This window comes from Ornithorhynchus anatinus, chromosome 8, assembly GCF_004115215.2.
Source record: "Ornithorhynchus anatinus isolate Pmale09 chromosome 8, mOrnAna1.pri.v4, whole genome shotgun sequence".
Classification (NCBI taxonomy): domain Eukaryota; kingdom Metazoa; phylum Chordata; class Mammalia; order Monotremata; family Ornithorhynchidae; genus Ornithorhynchus; species Ornithorhynchus anatinus.
Genome location: NC_041735.1, coordinates 69,616,998 through 69,639,899, shown reverse-complemented (window position 1 = coordinate 69,639,899; position 22,902 = coordinate 69,616,998). Strand labels below are relative to the sequence as shown.

The following is a 22,902-nucleotide window of genomic DNA, read 5'->3' as shown; positions in this document are numbered from 1 at the left end:
AAATGTTTCCTTTTCTTCTTCCACCATGCTGCCAACGCCAGCCCTGTGTGTAGGCACACACCAGCAATTATGTTCAGTCATGCACAGGCACCGCTTATGCACACATCCCTCCATGCGTGTACACAGGCCTACCCAGGCACCACACATAGACACCCCCACCCCCACACACGTGCCCCTGGGGCCTCCTTCTATCTCCCACCAGCCCCCTAGTCCTTTCTGGTCCCCCCAAACCATTTATTGTTCCCGAGGGTCGAGATTCTCATGAGTTGGGCAGGGACCCCCGCCCCCTTCCCCGGTCCGCTAGACTGGCAGTGGGAGGGAGTCGATCAGAACGTGGGATTGTCCTGTGTTATGTGCGACCTGTGGTGAGCAGTGGGCATGGGCTGCTCCCCGGGTGATACATGTCTCGTGCTTGCCTCTAGGGAGAGCCTGGTCCTGCCGGCTCTAAAGGAGAATCTGGAAGCAAGGGAGAACCGGTGAGTGCTTACCGTCCTTCTTACTGTGCCTCCATCTCGTCTATCTTGCCACTGACCCCCTCGCCCACATCTTGCCTCTGGCTTGGAACGCCCTCCCTCCTCAAATCCATCAGGCACTGACTGCCCCACCCTTCAAAGCCTCACTGAGGGCGCATCTCCTCCGAGAGGCCTTCCCTTACTAAGCCCCCTTCCTCTTCTCCCACTCCATTCTTCATCACCCTGACTCGCTCCTTTTGTTCTTCCCCCCTCCCAGCCCTACAGCACTGAAGTCCATGTCTGTAATTTATTTATTTTCTATTAATGTCTGTCCCCCCCATTCTAGACTGTAAGCTTGTTGTGGGCAGGGAATGTGTCTGTTTATAGTGGTAACGTACTCTCCCAAGCGCTTAGTACACTGCTCTGCACACGATAAGCACTCAGTAAATACAATAAAGCGAATCAATGAATCCTAGCGTTCCCGCCCATGAGTGCAGTTTCCCCCATCCCCAGCACCTTGGCTCCCACCTCCCCCTCCTCCATTCCCTGATCTCCCTTGCTTCCCTTCTCCCTTCTCTGACTTCTCCTATTCCTCGCTTCTCTTGGAACAGGGATCCGCCGGAGCACAAGGTCCCCCTGGCCCTAACGGAGAAGAAGGAAAGAGAGGTCCCAATGGAGAACCTGGTTCCACCGGTCCTACTGGCCCCCCGGGGCTCCGGGTAGGTTCTAGGTTTTGAGTTTGAGGTCCTCCAGCTTCCTGAACGCTACCCACTACAGACTCCAAACTCAACCTGAACTGGGCAAGGCCAGAGGCTTGGGAGGTTCCAGTTCTCCAGGCAAGGCCACAGGCCCTTTAAGTCCACAGCTCTGAGGCCTCCGGTTTTTTGGGCGAGGCAAAAGGTCCCAGGGCTTCTCGTTTTCCGTGTGAGGCCCCGGAGCCTTGGAGGGCTCCAATTTTCCAGGCAAAGTAGGCCACGGGACATCTGTTTTGAATCTGCAGTGCTAAGAGTTCTGGCTGACGCAGACCGCTGGCCCGTTGTGTTGAGATTTTTGCTCCAAGGCTGGCAGTGGTCCCGTTTCTGATTTGGGCCGGGGCTGGATGGGGAAGAGGGTCGTTTTGGGGGTGTGCGGGAAGACCTTTCCAGGTTGTTTTGAGAGCCCTGCCTGTATTCTGGGGGTCCTCGTTCCTGGACAGGGTAGAATTTGGGGGGTGACTGGTGGTTCCAGGACCCTGACTTGTAGGGTGTTGCTGTCTGCAGGGTGTTCCCGGGTCCCGTGGTCTTCCTGGAGCTGATGGCAGAGCTGGAGGCATGGTGAGTTGTTGGCTTTTCCCTCCTCTGCCTCTCAATCCCTGCCTCCCATGCCCCAAAAGCTTCCCAATGCTCTGCCCGCCACCCCCCTCGGCTGCAGCCGTCTGAGCCCTCACCCGCCCCCTCCCCGACATACCGCAGGGTCCTGCCGGAAACCGAGGCTCGGCCGGACCATCTGGTGCACGAGGCCCCTCCGGAGACAGCGGCCGCCCTGGTGAACCCGGGCTCGTCGGTCCACGGGTGAGTTTCAGTGACGGGTGGGCGGGTCCCACCCCACCCTTTGGGTCTGGGTGGGCGAGGGGTATGGGGCCCCTCTTGGATCAGACCCCAGTGGATCTAGTTCCTGAGGCATCTGAGCATCCAGCAGACCACTGACTCATGAAATAACCTTTGCCAAGTTGTTCTTTCCTTCATTCATCCGGGCTTTTATTCATTCATTTATTCATGCATGCACTCATTCATTCATTCATTCATTCATTCTGACCTTCTTTTGTCTATTCAGTCAGTCAGTGGTATTTATTGAGCACTTACTGTGTGCAGAACACTGAACTAAGCACTTAGGAGAGTGTAAGCCCATTGTGGGCAGAGATTGTCTCTTTTGATTGCTGTATTATATTTTCCAAGTGCTTAGTTCAGTGCTCTGCGTACAGTAGGAGCTCAATAAATACAATTGAATGAATGAATAATAATAATAATGGTATTTATTAAGCGCTTACTATGTGCCAAGCACTGTTCTAAGCACTGGGATGAATACAGTGGAACAGATTAGTAGACAGTCTCTGACCAAAAGGAGCTTACAGACTAGTTGGGGAGATGGGATGAGGCCAAGTCCTTCAGCTTCCTCTTGCCTTGTAGGCTAGGTCCGGGCACTCCATTTGGGCATTAAAATAAATTAACGTCTTGAGGCATCAGGATATGAACTTAAGTGCTGTGGAGCTTGGGGAGGGGTGAATATTAACAGCTTAAGGGTTGCAGACCCAAGATCATAGAAGGGGGGTGGTGAATAGGGGAAATGAAAGCTTAGACAGGGAAGGCCTCTTGGAGGAGATTTTTTTTAGGAGGGCTTTGAACGTGGGGAGAGTACGGAGAGTTGGTGGTCTGTCAGTTACGTAGGAGGAGGCGGTTCCAGGCCAGAAGGAGGAGGTGGGAGAGGGGTTGGCAGTAGGATAGATGAGATCAAGGTACAGGGAGTCAGTTGGCATGAGAGGAGCAAGGTGTGAGGACTGGGTTGTAAATGTAAGGTGAAAAAAAAAGCGAAAAAACCTGAAAAAACTGTAGTAGGAGATCAGCGAGGTAAGGTAGGAGAGGGCACAGTGATTGTGTGCCTTAATTTTGACGGTATCAAATTTACACGGATCAGGGAACCAGTCCCAAAGACTAACCCAGGAGCAGGGATTGGGGTTGGGGATGGGTCGTTGATCTGAAGGGATGGGGGGAAGGTGGGCCCAGGGTTGTGGGTGATGGATTGAAGTGTTTAGTTAAACCTCTGCAAGGCAGCAGCGAGCAGAGGCCTGAGAGAGGTTTTTCTGTGTTCTAGGGTCTCCCTGGCTTCCCTGGAAACGTAGGCCCTGCTGGCAAAGAAGGCCCGGTGGTAAGTGCCCTCTTTTGCGGTGGCTTTGGGGCAGTGTGGCTCTGTGGTCAAGACTCCCGTCTGAAATACCTTGGATTTCTGAGCCCCTTTCCTTCTCCCAAAGCCCTATGATAATGCTTATCTCATTTGTCCTCCCAACATTCCTGGGAGGCAGGGATTATCTCCCCATTTTACCGAGGAGAAAACCAAGACCCAGAGAAGTTAAGTTACTTGTCTGAGGACACACTGCAGTCGGGGGGCAGAGCTGGGAGTACAACCTGGGTCTCCTGACTGCTGGTCCCTGCTCTTTCTGCTAGATTTTGCTCCCTCTTTACCAAAGAATTTTTCTCTTTAAATGGTATTTGTTAAGTGCTTACTATGTGCCAGACACTGTACTAATCACTGGAGTAGATACAATTTAATCAGGTTGGACAGAGTCCCCTGTCCCACATGGAGCTCACACTCTTAATCCCCATTTCCAGATGAAGAAACTGAGGCATAGAGAAGTGAAGTGACTTGCCCAAGATCACACAGCAGACAAGTGACGGAGCCGGCATTAGAACCCTAGTCCTTCTGACTCCCAGGTCCATGCTCTATCTAGTAGGCCATGCTGCTGTAAACTTGTCTTGCTAAGGAAATGACCCTGCAAGAGAGACCGAGAGGGAGATAAAGAGAGAGAGATTGTCTCAGTGAGTTAGAGACCAAGAGAAAGAGTAACAGCCACCGTATGGGTGGATGTGTGCGTGCGAGGGCGCATGGAGGTGCCCTAGCAAAGCCTTTTTGACAACTGGCACACAACCCACGTTTATTTAGTAAATCAACCCATTGTATGTACTGAGCACCCTCTGGTGTACTTGAGCACACCAGAGAGTAGACAGAAGGGATACAAGTGTTCCCTTCCCTCAGGGGGCTTACATTCCAAAGGGGAGTTTACAATCCTTCCCCCGCGGTGGATATGGCCCCCTCCCCCTCCATCTCATGACCCCGACCAAACTGGGGAGGTCAAGGCCAGACCCTCAGCCTACAGTCTCTCCTCTCCTCTCTCCCACCGGCTCTAGGGTCTCCCTGGCAGCGAAGGCCGACCCGGCCCTACCGGCCCCGCTGGTGCCAGAGGCGAACCTGGTAACATCGGATTCCCCGGCCCCAAAGGACCCAACGTAAGTGAGGCCAGACTCCTCCGTGCGGGAGGATGGCAGGGTGTGGTGGGCACGGAGGGGGAGCCGGGGGATCTTGAGCACAGATGCTCTCTGCAGTGACAGCAGGGAAAATGTTCGCCCTCCCCGACCATCATCCCGGCCTGTCCTGAACTTCCCACCAGGCCTGGCCTGGCCAACTCATCTGCCCGGAGGCAAGGGTGGACCTTGGGGACCCAAGATTGCATCTTGGCCCTGGTCTGCACTAACCTTCCCTGGTGCCCAGGGGGAACGTGGTGCTCGACTTCAGGAGAGGTCAACACCAATTCAGAATGTGCTGCTCTGGAAGACACTGCTCTAAACCCTTTTCAGATCACTTTGTTATAGAGCCCTGCTCTAGGGTGGCCCCATTCTAGAACTTTGCTGGGCTACTCTGCTCTGGAACTCTTCTGGAATGTTCCTCTTGAGAGTTCTCTAATCTGGGGGCAGCAATTTCCAATCAGAGCAGGGGATCCAGTCCAAATCAGCGCAGACCTGACAGTTAGACCGGATCTGCCCAGAGTTCAGGCACTCGAGGACTCAAACCATGACACCCTCTTTACAGGGATCAGGGGTCCCATTCATTCATTCAATAGTATTTATTGAGCGCTTACTATGTGCAGAGCACTGTACTAAGCGCTTGGAATGAACAAGTCGGCAACAGGTACAGTCCCTGCCGTTTGACGGGCTTACGGTCTAATCGGGGCTTACAGTCTAATCGGGCGGTCCCCCACACCGCCTCACATTTAAGATGACCTGGGAAGTTGGTCAGATCCCCAAAGGACTGTCTCAGGATCGGGGGTGGACGGGAGCATAGGATATGGGTTTCAGGGGAGGGGTGGGGAACTGAGATCCAGGCATGGGGTCAGGCCCACTGGTTCACTGCACCCTCCTGTCTCCTCTTCACAGGGTGAGCCTGGCAAAAGCGGTGAGAGAGGACACGCTGGATTGGCTGGCTCCCGGGTAGGTATCTGCCACCCAAGATTTGCAGGGGTGGGCATGGGAGCCGGGGGGCGAGGGGAGGTGCAATGGTATCATGGGGCAGGGGAGCAGAATCCATTTGGTGACAGGGTTCCGGGAGAGGTAAGAATCCACACCTTCTGGCCAGTAGAGGGTAGCCATGCCTCACATCTCCCCGAGGTCCTAATAATAATAATATTAATAATAATTGTGGTATTTGTTAAGCACGTACTGTGTGCCAAGCGCTGTATTAAATGCTGGGATGGATACAAGCAAATTGGGTTAGACACAGTCCTTGTCCCACATGGGGCTCACAGTCTCAATCCCCATTTTACAGATGAGGGAACTGAGGCACAGAGATTTAAAGTGACTTGCCCAAGGTCACACAGCAGACAAGTGGAGAAGCCGGGATTACAACCTATGACCTTCTGACTCCCAGGCCTACTCTCTATTCACTACACCAGAGAGTCCTGAAATAGGGCTGGGAAAGATGACTTTGTAATAATAATAATAATAGTATTTGTTAAGCTCTTACTATGTGCCTTGCACTGTTCTAAGCGCTGGGGTGGATATAAGCAAATCGGGCTGGACACAGTCCCTGTCCCACGTGGGGCTCGTAGTCTCAATCCTCATTTTAGAGATGAGGTAACTGAGGCCCAGAGAAGTTAAGTGACTTGCCCGAGGTCACACAGCAGACATGTGGTAGAAAACAGGTCCTTCTGTCTCCCAGGCCCATACTCCCAGGCCTGTACTCTATTCACGAAGACACGCTGCTTCTACCAGCCAGTGCCTAGAGGGATAATAACAGTAATTACAGTATTTATCCTGCACTTGTTCTGTGCCAAGTTCTCCGGGAGCTACAGATAATATGATCAAACACTGCTCCTATCCCTAAAAATCAGCAAAAGCAGGGATCGCCTCTCCATTTTACGAAGGAGAAAACCGAGGCCCCATGAGTTCAGTGACTTGCCCAAGGTCCATCAGCAGGCTGGAGGCAGAGTCGGGAATAGAACCCAGGTCTCCTGCCCCCCCCGCACCTCCAGGCGCTGTCCTCGCTGATTCTGTAGCTCCATGCTCTGTCGTCCTTGCAAAGAGGCGGGTGCAGCCATGAGGGGGTGACCCCCTGCAGGTCGGTGGGCTTTTGGGGGTCCGGCTCTGTTTGGCATTGACTAACCCCCCTCTCCCCATGGTGCAGGGTGCTCCCGGTCCCGATGGCAACAACGGTGCTCAGGGCCCTCCCGGCCTCACTGTGAGTATTTCCGGCCCCATTCCCGCGACCGCCTATTCAGCCGGTGGTGCTCCTGCCTCCCCGGGTCCCAGCCGATGCCTGTCTCTTTCAGGGTAACCAAGGTGGAAAAGGAGAACAAGGCCCAGCGGGTCCCCCAGGCTTCCAGGTAAGTGTCTCGTGGCGCCCGTGGTGCCCCACCATGCACCACGCCCCTTGCTACCCCGCTCAGCCCTCCATAAGCCCTGAGCTCATGGGGCAAAGTAGGCTCCACCTTCATGCATTCGATCGTATTTATTGAGCACTTACTGTGTGCAGAGCACTGTACTGAGTGCTTCGAGAGTACAATTCAGCAAGAAACAGAGACAATCCCTGCCCACAACGGGCTTACGGTCTAGAGAGTGCTCTCATCGCTCTCTTCCGCTCAGTTTCCTGGTGGGGGGAGGTGGACGTAGATATCAGTCAATCCATTCATTGAGTGCTTACTGCGGGAAGAGCACCGTGCTAAGCACTTGGGAGAGTAAAATACAGCCGAGTAGCTAGAGCCGATCCCTACCCACAAAGACCTTACAGTCTAGTTGGCACCCTGCAGGTGTCCCCCAAAGGGCATCCATAGAGAAGCTGAGGGGGCAACTGGAGAGAAGCTGAGGGGGCCACTCTTTCTGGAATGGACTACACTATCCATCAATCCTGATCGGTTGAGTGACTGAGGGGGAGCTCTTGGGACAGGCCATAAGCAGACGGGCCCCCATCCCCCCATCTCCACCACGCCCCCATCCCACCTACATCTCTCTCTCCCTCTAGGGTCTGCCCGGCCCCTCAGGACCAGCTGGAGAAGTTGGCAAACCAGGCGAGAGAGTAAGTGGCACAAAGTGGACTGAGAGGTGCCCCAGGTGGAGGCCCCGCCCCCCGCCACTGGTGGACAGGACGGTCCAGCCGGTAGCCAAGGGATGGGATGAGGCCAAGTCCTTCAGCTTCCTCTCGCTTTGTAGGCCAGGCCAGGGCAGGCCCCAGCAAGATCCCCCGGCAACACCAATGCCTTCGTGTCCAACCCCCCTCCACCACCAACACCTCTGTCTCTAGCCCCCTCCATTTCTGACACCTCTATCTCCATCCCTCTTCCATCACCGACACCTGTGTCCATCCCACCTCCTTCTCCGTTCCCTCTTCACCATCACCAACACCTCTGTCTCCAGCCCGCTCCATCGCTGTCACTTCCGTCTCTGACACCTGCATCTCCATCCTACCTGTATCAGCGATTCCTATGTCTATCCCACGTCTGTCTCCATCACCGACACCCCTGTCTCCAGCCCCCTCTGTCTCTGTCACCTCCAACTCCGCCCCCTCCATCTCCATCCCCCCATCACCAACGTCTCCATCTCTCTGTTTCCACACCACCAATGCCTCCTTCTCCACCCCCACCCTTCAAACAGGTCCATCCCTCCCTACCTCCCTTGTCCCCCACCTCCACCAACCTTCCCTTTTGAATTCCAAGCAATTGCACTATTTGCTGGAAAGTGTTCATCCAGCTACATTTTTCCAGCCGTTGAAAATATCCAAGTGATACATGCCCGTCCTCGAGCAATGGCGGGATGACTGAGAACAACTGTGTCCGGCTGGGGTCTCAGACTCCAGGGCTCGCTGACATAAGGGAATCCCCCTGTTGTGGTACCTGGTATAACTCCTTTGCCTTGTCTTCCTTGCCGGCTTACGGTGCCAGTCTCACCCACCGGCAGCCTTGTTCTTGTCTGGCGGGCAAGGGAGGGGCAGCCCTGCCATACGGGCTGCCAGCTGGGGACCCTATTTGGGAGAGGGGAGATTGGTGTTGCATGGGGGGTGTGGAGGGTGTTTCTGCTGAGATTCCACAAGGGAATGGTGGTGGTGCCCAGGTGGTGCCCGACCCTACCCAGGGCCGACCTGGGCTTTCGCTGTTGATGAATGTGCAGGCCTGCAGGCTGGGAGGTTGATTCTCAGCAGCAGCAAGACTGTCTGTGCCACTTTTTAAAAAATGGTATTTGTTAAGTGCTTTCTATGTGCCAGGCACTCTACTAAGCGCTGGGCTAGATACAAGCTTATCAGGTTGGTCACTGTCCCTGTCCCACATGGGGCTCACAGTTTTAATCCTTGGTTTTCAGGAGACGGAACTGAAGTCCGGAGAAGTCATGTGACTTGCCCAAGGTCACACAGCTGACAAGTGGTGGAACTGGGATTGGAACACAAATCCTTCTGACTCCCAGGCCCGTGCTCTATCCACTAGGACACGCTGCCTCTCTCACCTTCTTTCCTGGGAAGTAGAGTTGCCTATTGGAAAAAAGCACAGGGAACCTGGTTTCCAATATCGGTTCCGCCATTTACCTGCTGTGTGATCTTGGGCAAGTTACTTAATTTCTGTGAACCTCAGTTCCTTCATCTGCAATACCCGTTCTCCTTCGTACTTAAACCGTGAGTCCCACGTGGCACTTGATTAGCTTGTATCTACCCCAGTGCTTAGTACAGTGCTTGGCACATAAGTGCTTAACAAATGCCGCAATTATTATTATTATTATCATTATTCTTATTCCTGCTCTCTCCCTTTCTCTTTCTCCAGGGTCTCCCCGGTGAATTTGGACTTCCCGGACCCGCTGGCCCCAGAGTAAGTTTTCCTCCCGGAGCCTTCCTGCCAACCCCCTCACCACCATCTGGGCCTGAGTTTTCAGCCGGAGCCTGGGGTCGGCCTGGGGTCACCACATGATCCTGGAGTTCCAGGACTCAGGCCCCTTCCCTCCCCAGGGAGAGGGTGGAGATGTGGAGGGAATAGAGAAGGTGGGGAAGGAGCAAGACAGGGATGAGGGAGGGAGACCGGGAAGGGGAAGAGAAGAGAGAAGATGAGTGGAGAAGAGAAAGAGTGGGGGAAGGAGGGTGAAGAAGAGGGGAGGTAGGGAGGGAAAGGAGGGGTGAGGGGAGTAAGAGGAGGAAGTAGGGAGGAGAAAGGGGAAGAGGAGCATCTTAGCCCGGATCAGCCCAAACATGGACCCTCAGTGACCTCTGGCCATGCTCCAGATCCTGAACTCAGCTCCCTGTGGCTGACCTGGGTCTCGCCTCATCCTCCTGCTCCCCAGCCGACTGGGGAAGGGCCTGGGGGGGCAGGGGGAGGCTGCAGAATGGGGCGAGGGGGTCCCTGGGGTGGGCGCCCTGACCGAGCCTTCTTTTGCAGGGAGAACGAGGACCCCCCGGAGAGAGCGGCGCCGCTGGCCCCACTGGTCCCCTGGGGAACCGTGGTCCCTCTGGCCCTCCTGGCCCTGATGGCAACAAGGTACCGACCCTTCCCCTACCTGGCGTCACCCTGAGTGGGTGCAGGGACCCTCGCGTGGGGTGGCATGGGGAGGGGGGCTGCCTAATGGATTCTCCAGCAGCTGCGGGTCCTGGAAGCTATGGGAAACCAGAGACCCTGGGACCTAGGGACTCAACTGGAGTCTTGAAAGCAAACCCCTCTAGTGCGTCTCGGTCTTCCCTACAACGTCCCAGAAGTACCAGCTCCATGCGGGCCAGGGGGTCTGTGACACTGGGTAGCCAGCTGAGGGGATGATGGGGCCAAAGGCCCCGGTTTTCAACTTTGGGGGTAAAGGCATTATCTCCTCAGAGGTCTCTGAGCCAGATCGCCAGCCTCACTCACCCCCAGTCTCTAACCAGACCTGAGAGCTTCCAAGCAAGTTGGACAGATCCTCTTCTAGCTCTGCTCAGCCCTCCCCTCCCCCGAGCCCCATCTCACTTGCTCCCCTGGCACTCCCCCAACTCCCCGCCCCCCACCAGATACAATGATACAGTGCCCTTTCTAATAATAATAATAATTAATAACAATAATTATGTACTTGTTAAGCCCTTACTATGTGCCAAGCACTGTTCTAGCACTGGGGTAGATACAAGTTAATCAGGCTGGACACACTCCCTGTCCCACATGGGGCTCACACGCTTTATCCCCAACTTAAAGATGAGGTAACTGAGGCCCAGAGAAGTGAAGTGGCTCACCCAAGGTCACACAACAGAGAGGTGGCAGAGTCAGGATTAGAATCCAGGTCCCTCTGACTCCCAAGCCCATGCTCTATCCACTAAGCCATGCTGCTTCCCTCCCTGAACGGTCCCTTCCCCACTACCTGAAGCGAATCCTTTCCCTGCATCCCAGGCCTTTTCTCTTCCCTGAATCTCCCTGCTCTCCCTTACCCCCACTGCCTGCTGTATCCCTGGAGCCAATGGTGTCCCCTCAGGCTCCTGACTGCCAAGGTTTCTGTCCTCTTCAGGGAGAACCTGGCGTCGCTGGTGCCCCTGGCAATGCTGGCCCCGCTGGCTCCGGAGGAATCCCTGGAGAACGAGGAGCAGTTGGTGTCCCTGGTGGCAAAGGAGAAAAGGTATGCCCCGAAGATCAACCTCCTTCCCCCACCTCATCGTGGGGGATCGCCCTCCCTCCCTCACTGCATTTCGGGCATCATCCTTCTCCTACTGCATCTCAGGGGTCACCATCCTTCTCCCATCCCTCCCTCCCCCACTGCATTTTGGGGGGTCATCTTTCTTCCACTGCATCTCAGGGGTCACCCTCCTTCTCCCATTCTATCCCGGGAATCATCCTCCCTCCCCCCCCCCCCCCCCGGCATCTCAAGAATCATCCTCTACCCCACCACTGCATCCTGGGGATCCTCTTCCCTCCTCCATTTCCTCCTGGGGTCCCTCCTCCTTCCCCCACTGCCTTCCGGGTTCTCCCTCCCTCCCCCTGCTGCATCCCAGGGATCATTCTCCCCCTTCCACTGCATCCTGAGGTTCTTCCTCCCTCCCCTGCTGCACAGATCTGGGGATGGAAGGAGCCCAGTGCAGAGCTTCCCTTCTGCCACGAAATCCATTTCCCCCTGCTTTAGGGGTGGCAGGTTCATTCTCCGTACATAAAGGAAAGGCAGATTGGATGATCCCTTCACACTACCGTTTGCTAAGAGCTCGAATATGTGTGAAACGTACATTTCCCAAAGCCTCTCACAGCCGTCCTCTCCGTCTACCCTCCCGAGGTTCCTCGAGGCGGAGACAGGCAGGTGTTATTCTCCTCATTTTATGGAGGAGGAGGCTGAGGCCCAGAGAGTTCAGGCGACTTGCTGAGGTGACCCTGCAGACAGGTGGAATTCGAACCCTATCCCCCTGACTCCCGGGCTTTCTCTTGCAGGGAGAACCTGGCCTGCGTGGTGAATTTGGAAACCCAGGTCGCGATGGAGCACGGGTGAGTACGTGGACTTCCTTCCCCCGGCCCAGGGACGCACCTGCCTGTGACGGCCTTGTCGTGCAAGTGCGGTCCCGGAGAAGACTCGAGCTCTGACCCGGGGGCCACTTGGGGACCCTGTGTTTTCCAGAGTCCCCATCCGGCCTCTTGGGCCACCTGCCCCTGGGCATCCTTGAGGGCCTCCCACCCCCCCCTCCACAAACTCGATGGAAATTGGACCCCTCCAGTTAGGAGGAGGCCCGGATGGGTCCCCTCATGGCCAGATGGGAGCCTCAATTGAAACCCTGTGGTCAGACAGGAGCCCTTATTGGCTCCTTCCATCGAGGTAGCCTCCTGTGGCCAGGTGAGGGCCCTGATTGGAGCCCTGTGGCCAAATGCGGGGGGACGTGGTTGAACAGAGACCCTCTCCATCCAGCTGGAGAACCCCTCTGTCCCAATAGTGCAGAGATGGCTCCCATTAGCCAGAGTCTCTCTGTCAGATGGGGGTCTGTGCCCAGAGAGATTAGCTGGCTTCAGTGGGGTTCACTCATCCACTCCTTCATTCAGTCCTATTTATTGAGCACTTACCTTGTGCAGAGCACTGTAATAAGCTCTTGGGAGAGTACGATATAACAATAAGCAGACACATTCCTTGTTTCAGCACTAACATGCCCAGCCCCATGGGGTAGTGAGCCACCTGGCTGCTGACAGTTCCCTTTCCTGCCTAGAAAACTAGGCCTGCAGCAGGAGCAAGCTCACCCCATGAGGGGGCACGTGCCCAGAAAGCCCCCCCGTGAGCTGCCCTCCGCCCCCACGCGGAAAGGAGATGTGTGAGCCCTGGGAGGGAGCTGGGGGAAGCTGAAAGGCTGGGGGTTATGGGGGCTGACCGGACCTAGGGGTGACTGATGGGTGACGAGCACCTCGCCCACCCCTTGGGATGCACAGGCCAGCCCTGCTGCCTTGTGGCATTTGCCCCCAACGGTGCCAGCTGCTGTTTTCTTTCCTTCCTCCTGGCATCATCACTTCCCTGAAGCCTCTGTTCTAAGACGGCTGCCCCGCTTTTAACCACCGCCCCCCCACCCCACCTCCCCTCCTCAACCCCTGGTTTTCCCCATCACCTGAGGTCTTGCTTCACCGTATCTCTCAAGCGTCTGGTTTTTCCACCCTGTGTGCTTTGTATAACCCGCTTCTCTCTTGGTGTGCAGGGAGCTCCCGGTGCTGTCGGTTCCCCCGGGCCTTCTGGAGCCACTGGAGATAGGGTAAGTGAACCATACCCAAAGCGGGAGCTTGGGGTAACCCCCCCCCCCCCCCCCCACCTTTTCATATGCTGTCCAGCTGGGGCTGGGAATGGACCTTTGGATCTCAGCTGCTCTTTTTCTTGAAATCAATTTGTGGAATTCACTGAGCTGTGCTGGTCACCCACTGTGTGCAGAGCACTGTTCTGAGCACCTGTTATGTGCATAGCTCTGTACCTGGCGCCTATTATATGCACAGCGCTATACTAGGTGCGGCATGTTATGGTGGTTAGAGCACGGGCCTGGGAGTCAGAAGGTCATGAGTTCTAATCCCTGTGATGCCATTTGTCTGCTGTGTGACCTTGGACAAGTCACTTCACTTCTCTGTGCCTCAGTTATCCCATCTGTAAAATGGGGATTGAGACTGTGACGTGGTACAGGGACTGTGTCCATCCTGATTTGCTTGTATCCATCCCAGTGCTTAATAGAGTGTCTGGCACATAGTAAGTGCCTAACAAATACCATTATTATTAGTAGTAGTAGTAGTAGTATTATCGGTGCCTATTGTGTGCAGAGCACTGTACTGGGTTCCTACTCCATGCAGAGTGCTGAACTGGGTGCCTATGATGTGCCGAATGCTGTAATGGATGCCTACAGTGAGAGTGCTGAACTGGGTGTTACTGGATGCCTAGTGAGGGCAGCTCCTCAAGGAGCTGACTATCAAGCAGCCAAGACAGATTTCAAATGACTTCATTCATTCAATAGTATTTATTGAGCGCTTACTATGTGCAGAGCACTGTTCTAAGCACTTGGAATGTACAAATCAGTAACAGATAGAGACAGTCCCTGCCCTTTGATGGGCTTACGGTCTAATCGGGGGAGATGGACGGACGAGAACAATGGCAGTAAATAGAATCCAGGGGAAGAACATCTCATGAAAACAATAGCAAATAAGTAGAATCATGAAAATAGAAAATGATTTGCCAATAGGAAGAGGAAAAGGGGGATTGGAAAAATTGGGATGCTGAGCTGTAGGGGGCCTGAGCCATATGGACCGCAGCGTGCCAGACCTGTGAGTGTGTATGCAGGCATGACTGTTCCTAGCCTGTGGGTGAGGCATTCCCATTCCGGGGAATGTTTCTGCCTTTGGAGAAAGTGAGAGTCAATAAGTAGTTCCGATGATTCTGAAGTCTCTCCTGTGCCCCAGTTGGGGACATGTGGGATATGCTTCTCCCCGTCCCCACAACCAGGGACTCTAAGAGGGCCCCAGAGGGGCTGTTGGAAGACCTGGATCCTGGGAAACATGGAGTGACTTCACTCTGTTCTGGGATTTGGGTCCATTCTGGGAGTTCATTCATTCAATAATATTTATTGAGCGCTTACTATGTGCAGAGCACTGTACTAAGCGCTTGAAATGGACAATTCGGCAACAGATAGAGACAATCCCTGCCCAGTGCCGAGCTCACAGTCTGTTCTGGGGATTCTAGGGTCTCTCCTTGATCCCTGAGCTAGTTTATGTCCCTTCCCTTCTCCATCCCCACAGGACAGTTTACCGAGGAAATATTTGTGCTCAGTACGAGAGCTGGTAAATGTTTTCTCTGAATGGAATAATAATAATATTAATGTTGGTATTTGTTAAGCACTTACTATGTGCAGACCACTGTTCTAAGCACTGAGGGAGATACAGGGTAATCCGGTTGTCCCACGTGAGGGTGACAGTTTTCATCCCCATTTTCCGGATGAGGTAACTGAGGCCCAGAGAAGTGAAGTGATTGCCCAGAGTCACACAGCTGACAAGCGGCAGAGCCGGCATTCGAACCCATGACCTCTGACTCCCAAGCCCGGGCTCTTTCCACTGAGTCACGCTGTTTCTCTGAATACTGAGTGATACCAGCTTGGGTCAAACCAGGAGCCATCCAGCCCAGGGTACTTGAGGAAACTGTGTGCTGGCTGTCCTCCTGGACCCCCGACACCCCTGACTCTCCCCCAGTGAACCAGGATGGACTGTCCAACCACCCTTGACTCTCCCCTCTCCATCCCTGCCTCTCTTCCAGTGACCAGGGATGGACCATCCAACACCCTTGATATAAAAATCAAATGATCGATGGCGTCGGGTGGTCGCGGGTAGTCCGTCCGATGCTGACAGGGCCGCACGCTCTAGGGCAGTCGGCCCCGGTGACCCTGTTCTCTGCCTTGACCGCCTCTTCCCCGATGTCCGTTTCAGGGTGAAGCCGGAGCTGCTGGTCCCGCCGGTCCCGCCGGTCCTCGTGGAAGCCCTGTGAGTGTCCCGTCCCCAGCTCGGTCCCCATGCTCGAGTGTTCCCACCCCCCCGCCCCCGTTCCCCTCGACTCCTGACCCGTGACCGGTTCTGTCCCCCTTCCACAGGGTGAACGTGGTGAAGTGGGCCCTGCTGGCCCCAACGGATTTGCTGGTCCTCCCGTGAGTATCGGGGGATGGCCGGGGGGGTGGGGATGTTGGGACGAGGTGCCGTTGACCTCACCGGGGCACTGCTGACCTTCCCGTTTCTGTCCCACAGGGAGCTGCTGGCCAGGCTGGAGCAAAGGGCGAGAGAGGCACCAAAGGCCCCAAGGGGGAGAATGGTCCCACAGGCCCCGTGGGCGCCGTCGGCTCCGCTGGCCCAGCTGTGAGTGTGGCTCTCGGACCCTCCCACACCCCTCACGCACTCGGGGGCCCCAGGCGCTTTCCTGTCCGGGGCTTTCCCTACTCCTCATGACATTACCATGGTCCCATTGCTCAGAGTATGAGACTGAGGCCCGGGGAGGTGAAGTGGCTTCCCAGAGGTCACAGAGCACGTGAGAAGCAGTGTGGCTTAGTGGATAAAACCCGGGCCTGGGAATCAGAAGGACCTGGGTTCTAATCCCAGCTCTGCCACGTGTCAGCTGTGTGACCTCGGGCAAGTTACTTATCTTCTCTAGGCCTCAGTTACCTCATCTGTACAATGGGGATTTAGAGTGTTAGCCCCTTGTGGGACAGGGACTGTGTCCAGCCTGATTAACTTGTATCAACCCCAGTGCTTAGAACAGTGCTTGGTACATAGTAAGTGCTTATCAAATACCATAATAATAATATGAGCAGGCCTCTGGAGGAGATGGGAGGGACTTGAACCTGGGTCCCTGCTTTCCAGTCCTCTGGGTCAGCCATGCAGCCTGGATGAAATAGAATGGTGGGAGGTGGGGTCGGGGGGAATGACATATCCCTCATCCTGACCCGGGTTGACCCAGAGTGCCCGGGTAGCCGATGCCAAGTGCTCTCATGCCTGCAGGATTAAGAACAGCTCAACCGGACAGTCAGCCATATCTACCAGTCCAAAGGAAGGAAAGATGGGTTTCACCATTGGGCTGTCCCCTCCTGCCTTGACATCTTCGGATGTGTACCGGTTGTCTACGATGTAGAGCACTGTACTGGATGCTTATTGCATGTGGAGAACTGTACTGGTCACCTGCTGTGGTCGGAACACTGTCCCGAGCACCTGCCTTGCTCAGAGAGCTGTATTGGGCATTTGGTAACATGCAGCAGAAGTGCAGACACAAGCTGCTGAGCGCACATTAGGCAAAGATGAAGTCCTCTCTGACCGTTTCTCCTTTTGCCCCCACAGGGTCCCAATGGTCTTCCCGGTCCCACTGGAGGACGTGGTGATGGCGGTCCCCCGGTAAGTCCCAGACGTCACCCGGGACGGTGGGCGGACAGGCAGACGGGCTCTGCTGCTCAGCGGCCTTCTTCCCTTTAACGCCCTTATTGACAGTCGTAATAAGCAACCAGCCGGGGGTCACCCAGTTTGGGAAAGGGCCATTATCCACTTTGCTGGGGATAGGCCTGGCTTATCAATCATTTCAAGGGATGGTGGGATGGGGTTTCTCTCTCTCTCTCTCTCTCTCTCTCTATCCTCCCGGTGGGATTTGAGGTCCCCCATTTGGTGTTGTGTCAGGGCCTTTGGTCTCCTGGAACAGCACTTAGTGGTGCAGGGGCAAGGGTGAGGATGGAAGGAGGCCTTACTGTGGTCCCGGGGCCGGGGGATACCCACCTTCTGACCCGTCTGTCATCTGTTCCGGGTTTAGGGCATGACAGGCTTCCCTGGAGCTGCTGGACGCACTGGCCCCGCCGGCCCCTCTGTAAGTGGCTCTTGGGAACACGCTGGGACTGACCGGATTGGGTCCGACCAAGACCTCCCTGGATCGTGCGGGCTTGGGTGGGGAGGGAAAAGGGCAGCGAGGGGTCGAGGGGTGGGGAGCGGCTTGGGACTGAGGCCTCTGCTTCCAGGGTATCACCGGCCCCTCCGGCCCCCCCGGAGCCTCAGGCAAAGAAGGTCCCCGAGGACCCCGTGGTGACCAAGGACCAGTCGGACGCACAGGAGAACTAGGTGCTGTCGGCCCCCCTGGCTTCACCGGGGAGAAAGGCCCATCTGGAGAGCCCGGAACTGCTGTGAGTCGCCGAGTCTGGACTGCGAGTTCGTCACCTGTGTCCCCTCAACCCCAGAACCGCCCCAATCCCATTCTCCCAGTCCCCACAGACACGAGATTTTCACTCCGGCACTCAGAGTGCAGGCCCCAGGGGTGCTCACTGCACCACTCCAGCCCCTGAGCAGAGTTCTTGAGTCGGAAACCACCCCCCGGCCACCCTTGGGTGGTTTCCTCTTCCTGTTTGCCCTCCATGAGTCCAGGGTTTGGGGAGGGTTCAAATCTTGCAGAATTCATTCAGTCATATTTATTGAGTGCTTACTGTGTGCGGAGCACTATTTTAAGCTCTTGGGCGAGTACAATACAGAGATAAGCAGACACATTCCCTGCCCACAACGAATTTACAGTCTAGAGGGGGAGACGGACATTAATATAAGTGAGTAAATTACAGTATATTAATATTAAATAACTTACAGATATAAATAAATTACAGATATCAATGCATTACAGCAGAGTTGTCAGGACTACAAGTCCTGGAATGCTTTGGGCCCTAGTTCAAGCATGAACTGAGCATGCTGCAGCCCCAGTGGGGATGCCCAAGCTCTCAGCATGAACATGGACAGCAGGGGTTGCAGGTGGGGCATCAGGACAAGGTAGGATGACTCGAGTTGAGGACACCCAAATGCTCTTTTGAGATTGCAGGATTTGGCCTAACCCGGTACCTAATCCAGCCTTCCAGAACTGGCGCTAGATGGTCATCCCGGCCCCGATCATGTTGTCCCAAGACACTTCCCACCCTTGATCTCATTTTGGTCTTTATACTGTGCTTAGGAGATAGTTAGCAATGGGGGTCATTTTACGGAGGACACTGAGGCCCAGAGAGGACGAGGGTCTTGTCCAGGGCCACGCAACAGACCAGTGGCAGAGCTAGGACTAGAATTTGGCTTTCCCAACTCCCGGCCCCGCCCCCCTAAAAAGGTCTGCCGTGCTGTCGCTAGGAAGTGTTGTGATGGAGGTGAAAAAGAGAAAGTTCAAATGGAACAGCTGGGGCCCCTTCCCCTAGCCCCAGCCCCGTCTGGCCCCTTCTCTCCGAACTTTGTTCTGTCTCCACACTCCCCTCCTCCAATCGGCTTTGCTGTTTTCCTTCTCCAGGGACCTCCCGGAACCCCAGGTCCCCAGGGTCTCCTGGGCTCTCCCGGTATCCTTGGGCTGCCCGGTTCTCGTGGCGAACGTGGTCTTCCTGGTGTGTCTGGAGGTTTGGTGAGTATTCTTGCTGGAAGAAGTGAAAGCCGGTGTTGCACTGGCTGGGCTGTCTCGCCGTGGCTTGGAACTCAGTCCAGGTATTGCAAGTGGGTCGTGGAGAGCCCTGTCCTGGCTGCCTGCTGTGTGCTGAGTGCTATTCATTCAATAGTATTTATTGAGCGCTTACTATGTGCAGAGCACTGTACTAAGCGCTTGGAATGGACAATTGGTGCTATAGTAGATGCTTGAGAGCCTACTGTAAGAGCAAAGGACACAGTCTTTGCCCTTGCTTATAATCGAAAGGAGGAAACTAGAGACAAGAATTGTATACTTATATTGGGAGCAAGAGGATAAACATAGGTATACTTGGCAATGGCAAATGGATGGAAAAATGAAGTAAATGGGGTACACAAATTGACGTACAGTATTCCAGGGAGATTTGGGGGAGGCTGGATGTATCGGGGGGCTGTGGGAGGGGGGATGGGTATCCCAGGAGGCTGTAGCTGTTGGGGGGACTGGTTATCATGGGGGCTAAGGGGAGGCTGGATATCCCATGGAAACACAGGGGAGCCAGGAGGCTCTCAGAGGGGGAGTTGGGTATTCCCGGTAGTACAATAGAAAAGAAGCTAGATATCCCTGGAGGCTCAACTTGATTGACTTTTTCCCTCTTCAGGGTGAACCTGGTCCCCTCGGTCTCTCTGGCCCCTCTGGTGCCCGTGGTCCCCCTGGAAATGTGGGTAATCCTGGTGTGAATGGAGCTCCTGGTGAAGCTGGAAGAGATGTAAGTGGCTTCTCTGCTGCCCGCGGGAGTGGAGGGAAGCGGTGGGGTGATGGGTGAGGAGTGGGGAAGGGGGGAGAAGGACAGGGAGGATTTGAGGAGTGGGCAGCTCATGCGTGGCATTTGGCCGAACCTGATTTTGAGCTATGTGTTTTCAGGGCAACCCCGGCAACGACGGTCCCCCTGGACGCGATGGTCTCCCAGGACACAAGGTTGGCGCTCCTCTAGGGGAGTGGGTTTGGAGCCATAGGTGGGGGCTCCTGGGGGCTCAGGAGGCAATGTAGTTGTGACGCATCCCCCCCCACCTCCTGTGTCCCTTAGGGCGAACGTGGCTACCCTGGAAACCCCGGATCCGTCGGCAACGCTGGAGCTCCCGGCGCCCACGGCACAGTGGGTCCCGCTGGCAAGACTGGAAACCGTGGTGAACCTGTAAGTGTCACCCACACCTCGCACTCCTTCCCCGGGGCCTGAGAGGTGGGGGACCACCTGGGTCTCCACGGAGACAGGCTGTGTTCTGGGGAAGAACAAGAGGGTCTCCTGGGTTCCTGTTGTGTGTCTTTCCCAATCCCTGGGGTCTTATTATGCATCTTCCTCTTTCCCAGGGTCATGTTGTACATTTTCCCCGTTCCTAGGGTCCATTATTGAGTCTTTTCCAACTCCCGGGGTCCCATTGCAGGTCTGCCCCATTCCTGGGGTGGTCTTTCCTAACCACAGTGTCCCTTTGTGTGTGTTTTCCCCATCCCCAGGGCCCCGTCGGTCCCGTTGGCTCACTCGGCCCCGCTGGTCCTCGAGGTCTCGCCGTACGTACATTTTTTGTGGCTTCTCTTTGAGCTGGTGTCTCGGGGGTGGGATGGTCTGTTCGGACAGAGTCCAGATGAGAATCTGCCCCTTCGGGGCTGGAACTGCTGAAGCAGAGGTGGGCCGGAGGCCTGATCCACCTCCACCGTGAGGGCACGTCCTTGAGGGCTGAATCTGGTCACTTTTGACAACTCCCCCCAGAATGACAATAATAATAACGATGATGGAATTGACTCAGTTCTTACTATGTGCCAAGCCCTATGCTGAACTCTGGAGCAATTGCAAGATAATTTGATAGATACAGTCTCGCAGGGGCTCACTGTTTAAAAAGGAGGGAGAACAGATATCTTCTCTCCATTTTGCCGATGGGAAAACTGAGGCCTGGAGAGGGTAAGGGACTTGGCCAAAGTCGCACAACAGAACTGGGACAAGAGATTGAATCTCATTCATTCACTAGTATTTATTGAGCGCTTACTATGTGCAGAACACTGTACTAAGCACTTGAAATGGACAATTCAGCAACAGAGACAATCCCTCCCCAGTGATGGGATCACAGTCTAAACTGGGGAGACAGACAGCAAAGCAAAACAGAACAGAACAAAATAAGACAACATCATCAAGATAAATAGAATCAAGGAGATATACACCTCATTAACAAAATAAATAGGGTAATAAATAATATATACAAATGAGCACAGTGCTGAGGGGAGGGGAAGGGAAAGAGCAGAGGGTGGGGGGGGAGCAGAGGGAAAGGGGGGCTCAGTCTGGGTCTCCTGACTCCCAATCCTTTGCTATTTTTACAAGGGCTCCCTCCCCCTTTGACGGTGCCGTGGGGGAGAGGGCAGGGGAGAGAGGAGGGGAAACAGGTTGGAAGAAAGAGGTGGGAGAGAGATAAGGATGAAGTGCTGGGGGAGAAAAGTGGGGAGAAAGGAAGAGGTTTAGCGAGGGTAGAGGAAAGGGAGAGAGAAAGAGAAGTGGGGAAAAGAGAGGAGCGGGGAGAGATGGAGGGAGAGAGAAAGAAAGCGAGAGGGCTTATGGTTTTCCTCACCTGGTCTTTACTAGGGCCCACAAGGACCCCGAGGTGAGAAGGGAGAGACTGGTGATAAAGGACACAGAGGCATGAATGGCTTCAAGGGACACAACGGGCTGCAAGGTCTACCTGGTATTGCTGTAAGTATCATATTAACCTTATTCAGAATCATCAGAGCTACTGCCCCAACCACGTGAACTGCCGGCATTGCTGGGAAAATCTCCCGGGGGATGTTCCTGCACGAGCCAGTTGGCCCCATAACATTATCCTTCTGGGCAATTCCTCGGTCTTCCAGGATCAGTACCTTTCCCTGGGCCTCCCACCCCCCAGACAAAATAACCTTGGGGAGAGCTTTTTCCCTTGTGGGGACACTGAGGTGGGTACAGTCAATCGACCGATCAAATGAGTGGTATTTACTGAGCACCTATTGAGTACCAAGCTCTGTACTAAGTGCTTGGAGAGTACTACGGAAGCAAGACCCATAATCCCTGCTCTCACGGTGCTCCCAGTCCAACATGGGAGAGACAGACAGACCAAAAATGATTGGCAGACACAAGGAGCAGGAGGAAAGAGCACAGATGGGTCAAGATGACATCTCCAGCTACATAACTGCATGAGGAAATTGCAAGGACCAGAGGGATAAGATGCAGCAGTGCTAAGAGCGGCTGTTAAGGTGGTGTGAGCAGGGCACTGGGGGGTCAATCGGGGAAGGCTTCCTGGAGATGGTGGGCTTGTAGAAGACATTGAAGATGGAGCGGGCTACGGTCTGGCAGATTTGGGGGATGGGAGCAGCCACGGAAGACCCTCCTCTCATAATCCAGGGTTGTTTATCAGACCGAGTTCAGAGAGTGGCCGACGTGCCCGGGTGGAGACTGCCATCCGAGTCGGCAGTCCCAAATTAGCCACAACTGGGGGTGGCGGGGATGATGGTGAGGGGGCTTGGCTGGTCAGGCAGCTGACCCCACCCCGTCCGGGAGCGTCCTCCGCCCCGTCCCCTCACCACTGTGTTTGGTCTTCCTTCCTCCTGCCAGGGCCAACACGGAGAACAAGGAGCTGCCGGGTCCACTGGCCCCTCTGGTCCCAGGGTAAGTGGCGGCTGCGCCCCCGCCCCCCATCCTTCATTCATTCCTTCAATCAATCGTATTTATTGAGCGCTTACTGTGTGCAGAGCACTGTACTTAGCGCTTGAGGAAAGTACAATATAATAATAAACAGACATCTCTGGTTCCTGTCTTCCCTGGGTCTGGGAAAACCCCTGAAACACCATCCTCTACTTGTCCCCGTCTAGGGTCCCGCTGGTCCCTCTGGTCCTCCCGGCAAAGACGGACGCTCAGGACAGCCCGGCGCTATCGGACCTGCTGGTGTCCGCGGTTCCCAGGGCAACCAGGGCCCCGCTGTGAGTACCGACCCTCGGCCGGGGACCGTCCTCCCGGTCTGGTCACGTCCTCCCGATCTGGTCACCTGCCCTGGGGGACGGGAATGGCTGAAGCCAAATGGGGAAAC

At 55.1% G+C, this 22,902-nt stretch overlaps 1 protein-coding gene across 1 annotated transcript in view; it reads left to right on the top strand.

The window, feature by feature from the left end:
• The window catches only part of COL1A2 (collagen type I alpha 2 chain), a 48,008-nt gene that overhangs the window by 17,900 nt on the left and 7,206 nt on the right, over nt 1-22,902 (top strand). Inside the window, exons 20-48 of the mRNA XM_029070540.2 lie at nt 423-476; nt 1,064-1,171; nt 1,712-1,765; nt 1,904-2,002; nt 3,300-3,353; nt 4,391-4,489; nt 5,414-5,467; nt 6,660-6,713; nt 6,805-6,858; nt 7,494-7,547; nt 9,277-9,321; nt 9,883-9,981; nt 10,964-11,071; nt 11,869-11,922; nt 13,107-13,160; nt 15,361-15,414; nt 15,522-15,575; nt 15,673-15,780; nt 16,753-16,806; nt 17,213-17,266; nt 17,415-17,576; nt 18,704-18,811; nt 19,467-19,574; nt 19,730-19,783; nt 19,893-20,000; nt 20,318-20,371; nt 21,432-21,539; nt 22,431-22,484; nt 22,688-22,795. Of these exons, the coding sequence (XP_028926373.1) occupies nt 423-476; nt 1,064-1,171; nt 1,712-1,765; nt 1,904-2,002; nt 3,300-3,353; nt 4,391-4,489; nt 5,414-5,467; nt 6,660-6,713; nt 6,805-6,858; nt 7,494-7,547; nt 9,277-9,321; nt 9,883-9,981; nt 10,964-11,071; nt 11,869-11,922; nt 13,107-13,160; nt 15,361-15,414; nt 15,522-15,575; nt 15,673-15,780; nt 16,753-16,806; nt 17,213-17,266; nt 17,415-17,576; nt 18,704-18,811; nt 19,467-19,574; nt 19,730-19,783; nt 19,893-20,000; nt 20,318-20,371; nt 21,432-21,539; nt 22,431-22,484; nt 22,688-22,795 (2,232 nt within the window). The remainder of the gene's footprint in view (nt 1-422; nt 477-1,063; nt 1,172-1,711; nt 1,766-1,903; nt 2,003-3,299; nt 3,354-4,390; nt 4,490-5,413; nt 5,468-6,659; nt 6,714-6,804; nt 6,859-7,493; nt 7,548-9,276; nt 9,322-9,882; nt 9,982-10,963; nt 11,072-11,868; nt 11,923-13,106; nt 13,161-15,360; nt 15,415-15,521; nt 15,576-15,672; nt 15,781-16,752; nt 16,807-17,212; nt 17,267-17,414; nt 17,577-18,703; nt 18,812-19,466; nt 19,575-19,729; nt 19,784-19,892; nt 20,001-20,317; nt 20,372-21,431; nt 21,540-22,430; nt 22,485-22,687; nt 22,796-22,902) is intronic.